The following is a 7,946-nucleotide window of genomic DNA, read 5'->3' as shown; positions in this document are numbered from 1 at the left end:
CAGGAAGAGGCGGAGGAGGAGGAGAGAGGAGGAGGAGGAGGAGGAGCAGGAGGAGCAGGAGAAGGAGGAGGAGAAGGAGGAGGAGGAGCAAGAGGGGAAGGAGGAAGGAAGAGGCAGGAGGAGCAGGAGGAGCAGGAGGAGGAGGAGCAGGAGGGGAAGGAGGAGCAGGAGGGGAAGGAGGGGAAGGAGGAGGAAGGAAGAGGCAGGAGGAGAGAGCGGAAGGTGGTTTGAACGTTGGAAACTATTGGACTTAGGTGCAGCCAGATGAAAGAGGTCGGAAGAGGAATGGGCGAGTAATTAAGAGATACAGAAGTGAAGACGAAAATTGGACGAATTCGGGGAAGTAAAGACGTATTTAGCCAATATTGCAGATACGAAATTAGGAAGAAGAAGAGGAGGAGGATGAAGGAAAAGGCGCAACAAAGAGGAAGAAGAAAATGTTTCAGAATAAAGGAATAACGCAGTAGATGATTTTCGAGTGGGAGTCTACGAGGTTGCGACAGTCCAATTTGTCTGGCACTTCCAAATGAAGACGAAGTGCGGACGATTGTCGTGGATTCGCTCCCAATATGGATTTCTGTTAAGGGAATTTATCGAAAGCATTTATCTGGGTTAATGCGAGATGCCGCCAGTGAAATATGTTGAGATGCGAGCTGAGCGAAAATGACGATGCTTTGAGGAAGCAAAAAATATCATTGTTGCTTTTTTATTTAAGTTCTGGTGTGCAAGGTGGTTGTTATATGCTAACAAAGATTCGAGGTGAATGCAAATAAGGTTTATTCAACAGATAACGAGGTTATATACATGCAGTTGAGGACAAGAATGTCACAACTTCCGATTATGTGCTAACAGAGCCGAGCGATGAATGCAAGTATAAGGTTTATTCAACAGATAACGAGCTTGTATACAAGCAGTTGAGAGCAAGAATGTCACAAAAGTTATTGTTATGTGCTAAAAAGGAGGAGAGATGAATGCAAGTAAGGCTTATTAAACAGATAACGTGGTTATATGCAAGTAGTTGAGGGCAAGAATGTCACAAAAGTTCTTGTTATATGTTAACAGAGAGGAGAGATGAATGCAAGTAAGGTTTATTCAACATATAAGGAGCTTATATGCAAGCAGTTGAGGGGCAAGAATGTCACAAAAGGTCTTGTTATATACTAACAAGGAGGCGAGGTAAATGCAAGTAAGGTTTATTCAACAGATAACGAGCTTATATGCAAGCAGTTGAGAACAAGAATGTCACAAAAGTTATTGTTATGTGCTAACAAAGAGGAGAGATGAATGCAAATAAGGTTTATTCAACAGATAACGAGGTTATATGCAAGCAATTGAGGGCAAGAATGTCACAAACATTTTGTTATGTGCTAACAGAGAAGAGATATGAATGCAATTAAGGTTTATTCAACAGATAACGAACTTATATGGAAGCAGTTGAGGGTAAGAATGTCACAAAGGTTTGGTTATGTGCTAACAAAGCGGAGAGATGAATGCAAGTAAGGTTTATTCAACAGATAACGAGCTTATATACATGCAGTTGAGGGCAAGAATGTCACAACTTCTGGTTATGTGCTAATAGAGAAGAGAGATGAATGCAAGTAAGGTTTATTCATTCAACAGATAACAAGCTTATATGCAAGCAGTTGAGGGCAAGAATGTCACAAAGGTTTTTTATATGTGCCGCCAGAGAGGAGAGATGAATGTAAGTAAGGATTATTCAACAGATAACGAGGTTATATGCAAGCAGTTGAAGGCAAGAATGTCACAAAAGTTCGAACTAGCGTGTATGCAAGCAGTTGAGAGCAAGAAAGTCACAAAAATTCAAACCAACTAAAACATGCGATGGCAAGCTTAAAAAGGTTTCTATTATGAGTGTGGGAGAGAACGAGAGATAAAAACCAATAGCATTACAGTATATAAGTGTGTATGAAACACGTACGATAGTGGTTTCTTGTCCATGCGTAGGGGGGAGGGGGGGGGGAATGACAGCCCTTCAGGAATGTGGCCGAATCAATTGGGTGATTTTGACAAACAATTATACAGTCACTGAGTGAGACAGACAGAGAGAAGGCAGTTTCATTGCCTTGTTCTGGGAAGGAGTAAATACCTTCAGAGAGAGAGAGAGAGAGAGAGAGAGAGAGAGAGAGAGAGAGAGAGAGAGAGAGAGAGAGAGAGAGAGAGAGAAAATTATTCTTCCTTGATTACTACAGTAATTATTTCTTTCATGAAAAAAATATACCAATTAGGCATAATAGCATATAAATATTGATCCAGTAAACACGAAATGTTTTCCTTGCATGACGATGAGAAATTATGGTGTTCTGCCTAATATAAATAGTAAATACGTTTTTAAGAATTAAGTACAGGAAAAAAAAACTGACAGAAAACACATTTGTTTACATACACTGAAAAAAATGCTACATTTCTTCCCAGGCATTTTAACCAGTGGCGGACATATAAGCGATATTTCCTGGTATATTAAGATCAGCATATTATTATATAAGATTTTTTTTTTTTATAATTCGAGAGAATGATTAACAAAAATCATCTTATACATATACTTCCTAAAAACACGAAATTTCTTTATGAGTTACTTTATAAATTTCAATTGGATATCATGGTAATCAACGTAATCAATAAAGCTCAAATATTACATATATATATATATATATATATATATATATATATATATATATATATATATATATATATATATATATATATATATATATAGTCAATGTGCAAAATTAGTGATTTTGCAAAATGCCCAGCTATTATGCAAAAAGACTTAAATATTCATCACCATATATATATATATATATATGTATATATATATGTATATATATATGTATGTATATATATGTATATATATGTATATATACATATATATATATACATATATATGTATGTATATATATGTATATATACATATATATATTATGTATATATATATGTATGTATATATATATATATATTACATGTATGTATGTATATACTGTATATATGTATATATATTATATGTATGTATGTATATATATATATATTACATGTATGTATATATGTATGTACTGTATATATATGTATACATATATATATATATTATATGTTTATATATATATATGTATATATATTTTATGTTTATATATATGTATATATACATATATATATATCATGTATATATTTATGCATATATACATGTATATACATATATATTATATGTATGTATGTATATATATATATATGTATATATATTATATGTATGTATGTATATATATATATATATATATATATATATATATATATTACATGTATATATATTATATGTATATATATGTATATATATATATATATATATATGTATACATATAAGTGTATATATATATATATATAATATATATATATATATATATATATATATATCTAAAACCAGACACTTACTCTTTATTATATATGAGAGTCGGCCGGTCTCCGGGACATTGTCCTGCCCCATGACTGCCACTCACAAGCGACCTTCAAACCTTTAATACAATGCAGCCCTTATTCAACAATAATATCAACCTAGATATCTCTAGAAATCTTAACTAAATCCCTTCCCCATTTCTCGTTCAAAAAAAAGCATATTCAGCACATTTCTGGGATTTTAAGATACCAACAAAAGAATTCTACATGTAATCAGGGATAATATATCCGAAGTTATAGCTGAGCTATGCACTTTTTCCTTCTCTTTATTAAATACATATAACCCGTGCGTGTTTTATATCTACAATACTGTGGCTTCTTTTTTTCATTTGTTTTTTTGTATATTTCTTACCAGCTGCAACTATTATTTTATTTATTGCTGAATTTTATCTTCTTTTCTGCTGTATTTTTTTTTTTGGTCAATTATCTTAATGCTTTCTTTTTCCATTTGTTTTTTCTATATTTCTTAGCAGTTGCAACTAATTCTTTTATTTATTGCTGAATTTTAACTTGTTTTCTGCTGTATTTTTTTGGTCAATTATCTAACTGCTAAGAAATATAGAAAAAAAAAAACAAATTTTCTATATTTCTTAGCAGTTCCAACTATTTTTTTTTTATCTATTCCTGAAATTTAACTTCTTTTCTGCTGTATTTTTTTTGGTCAATTATCTAACTTCTAAGAAATATAGAAAAAACAAATTTTCTATATTTCTTAGCAGTTCCAACTATTTTTTTTTATTTATTTCTGAATTTTAACTTGTTTTCTGCTGTATTTTTTTTGGTCAATTATCTAACTGCTAGGAAATATAGAAAAAAACAAATTTTCTATATTTCTTAGCAGTTCCAACTAATTTTTTCATTTATTCCTGAATTTCAACTTCTTTTCTGCTGGAATTTTTTGCCAATTATAATAATTAATGCTTAAATAAATCATTCACTTTAAATACATTTCTCGCATAGTAACGAAAAAACATTTATAAGTTGCGACTTTTTTATTTATTGCTGAATTTAAATAAATATTCTGTTAAGTATTTGTTTGTTAAGTAACTTCGATTAATACTTGAATACATAATTCATTATAAATAAATTTCCTACATAATAATGAAAAAACACATTTATTACAGGATGCCACATTTTTTATTTATTGCTAAATTTTATTTCATTTTCTACTATAAATTGTTTTTTGGTCAATCATCTTATTAATGCTTAAATAAATCATTCATTCTAAATACATTTTTCGCATAACAAAAAACATATATTTATCAGAAGTTGCCACTAATTTTCTTATAGCAGAATTTGAATTCCTTTTCTGCTACATTCTTTTTTTTTTTTTTTTGTCAATTATCTGAATTAATGCTTAAATAAATCATTCTAAATACATTCCTCGCATTATAACAAAAATAAATCATTCATTCTAAATACATTTTTCGCATAACGAAAAACATATAATATTTATCAGTAGTTGCCACTAATTTTCTTAATAGCTGAATTTGAATTCCTTTTCTGCTACATTCTTTTTTTTTTTTGCCAATTATCTGAATTAATGCTTAAATAAATCATTCATTCTAAATACATTTTTCGCATAAAAAAAAAATAATATTTATCAGAAGTTGCCACTAATTTTCTTATAGATGAATTTGAATTCCTTTTCTGCTGCTTTTTTTTTTTTTTTTTTTTTGGTCAATTATCTGAATTAATGCTTAAATAAATCATTCTAAAAACATTCCTCGCATTATAACAAAAAAACACATTCATCAGAGGTTGCCACTAATTTCCTTATAGCGAAATTTAAATTCCTTTTCTGCTATATTTTCTTTTTCCTTTGCCAAATATCCTTTTGTTGAAATATAGGTAATTTCTAAATAATATTTCTAGCATAATGCCGATAAACATGTGTACAATACATACCTAAATATAAACCTTGCCTAAATACTTTAGTAAAAGACCAAACTCCATTTCTTGTAATGGTAATTAGCTTTGAGTATGTTCATGTGAAAAGATCATTTATATTTTATAATCGATACTCACTCGTTATGTAAATTGTCACGACCAATACTTTATGCACCGTTATTTCATTTACCCTCACGAACGTTTCATGAAATATTCGAAGAGGCGCTCTCTCTCTCTCTCTCTCTCTCTCTCTCTCTCTCTCTCTCTCTCTCTCTCTCTCTCTCTCTCTCTCTCTCTCTCTCCAGAATTATAATTATAATATATATATATATATATATATATATATATATATATATATATATATATATATATATAAATATACAGTATATATATATATATATATATATATATATATATATATATATATATATATACTGTATATATATCACCCACGAATGGCATTTAATACCGAATTCTATCTTGGGAAATTATATCCACTTGGAATTCATTTTATGGTAACAGCTTCTGGCCGGGTGGGGATTCGAACCACCACCTGTTCGGCTTGAGACTATGCCTGCAGTGACCATGCCGACTGAGCTAACTATGCCTGCAGTGACCATGCCGACTGAGCTAACTATGCCTGCAGTGACCATGCCGACTGAGCTATCTTGATAGCTCAGTCGGCATGGTCACTGCAGGCATAGTCTCAAGCGGAACAGGTGGTGGTTCGAATCCCCACCCGGCCAGAAGCTGTTACCATAAAATGAATTCCAAGTGGATATAATTTCCCAAGATAGAATTCGGTATTAAATGCCATTCGTGGGTGATATTTACATTAATTAAAATCACGTGTGCTTGTGATATATGTTCATATATATATATATATATATATATATATATATATATATATATATATATATATATACAGTATATGTATATAATTTATGTATATCTATATAAAAATCATATATGCATATATATATACAGTATATGTATATAATTTATGTATATCTATATAAAAATCATATATGCATATATATATCCATGACATGTATACTAAAAATCAATGTAAATATTCATTTACGTATAACAGGTTCAGACCACACTATAAAGACAAACAGTTTTATAAATAGATAATTTCCTTATTTTTTTTTCCCTATACAATCTGGGGTAGTTCCAATCTTATTCAAGTGTAACTATGGGGTTTGCAATGTAGTGTTTTATCATGTATATAACTGGAAAGTCGACTATCAATCGAGTCGAATAATAACCAATTTTAGAAGAAATGGAATCCCAGCTAATATCGAAATCTACTCCTTAACTAAAACCGGCCTCAAACCTCAAACTGGCTTCGAACCTAAAACTGGCTTCGAACCTAATACTGGCCTCAAACCTCAAACTGGCTTCGAATCTAAAACTGGCTTTGAAACTAAAACTGGCTTTGAACCTAAATCTCGCTTCGAACCTAAACCCGGCCTCGAACCTAAAACCAGCCTCGAACCTCAAACTGGCCTCAAACCTCAAACTGGCCTCAAACCAGCCTCAAAACCAGCCTCAAACCTTAAACCAGCCTCAAACCTTAAACCCGCCTCGAACCTTAAACCCGCTTCCAACCTAAAACCGGCATCAAACCTAAAACCGGCATCAAACCTAAACTGGCATCGAACCTAAAATCGGCCTCAAACCTCAAACTGGCCTCAAACCTAAAACTGGATTCGAACCTAAAACTGGATTCGAACCTAAAAATGGCTTCGAACCTAAAACCAGCCTCAAACCTAAAACCGGCTTCGAACCTAAAACCCGCTTCGAACCTAAAACCGGCCTCGAACCTAAACCCGGCCTCGAATCTAAAACCCGCTTCGAACCTAAAACCGGCCTCGAACCTAAACCCGGCCTCGAATCTAAAACCCGCCTCGAACCTAAAACTGGCTTCCAACCTAATACCCGCTTCCAACCTAAAACCGGCCTCGAACCAAAAACCGGCCTCAAACCTCAAACTGCCCTCGAACCTAAAACTGGCTTCAAACCTAAAACCGGCTTCGAACCTAAAACCCGCTTCCAACCTAAAACCGGCATCGAACCTAAAACCGGCCTCGAACCTAAAACCGGCCTCGAACCTAAAACCAGCCTCGAACCTAAAACCGGCATCGAACCTAAAACCAGCCTCAAACCTAAAACTGGCTTTTAACCTAAAACCAGCTTCGAACCTAAAACCCTCTTCCAACCTAAACCCGGCCTCGAACCTAAAACCAACATCAAACCTAAACCCGGCCTCGAACCTAAAACCGACATCAAACCTAAAACCGGTATCGAACCTAAAACTGACATCAAACCTAAAACCGGTATCGAACCTTAAACCGGCTGCGAACCTGAAACATTATTCATCTTTCACTTTGATATTCTTCAAATCCACAATTTAAAATATTAAACCTTTCACCATTTTTCGATTCAATAGAAGGTTTATATGAACATGCAAGTGAACTTAAATCTGTCATAAGGGTTTGGTTTCTATGTTTAAAGGTTTAAAGGCCGCTCATGAATGGCAGAGGTAAGGGACAGTGACACTAACATATTAAGCAGGACAATGCCCTAGAGAC

The 7,946-nt window shown here is 32.8% G+C and overlaps 1 protein-coding gene across 1 annotated transcript in view; it reads left to right on the top strand.

Annotated features, from left to right (window-relative positions):
* LOC137639435 (uncharacterized) overlaps window positions 1-7,537 on the top strand; it is a 36,142-nt gene extending 28,605 nt beyond the window's left edge. Inside the window, exons 2-3 of the mRNA XM_068371709.1 lie at window positions 6,630-7,007; window positions 7,117-7,537. Of these exons, the coding sequence (XP_068227810.1) occupies window positions 6,630-7,007; window positions 7,117-7,537 (799 nt within the window). The remainder of the gene's footprint in view (window positions 1-6,629; window positions 7,008-7,116) is intronic.
* The last annotated feature ends 409 nt before the right edge of the window (window positions 7,538-7,946 follow it).

The sequence above is a fragment of the Palaemon carinicauda genome, chromosome 4 (assembly GCF_036898095.1).
Source record: "Palaemon carinicauda isolate YSFRI2023 chromosome 4, ASM3689809v2, whole genome shotgun sequence".
Taxonomy (NCBI): domain Eukaryota; kingdom Metazoa; phylum Arthropoda; class Malacostraca; order Decapoda; family Palaemonidae; genus Palaemon; species Palaemon carinicauda.
This window is presented reverse-complemented; position numbering and strand designations above follow the sequence as displayed.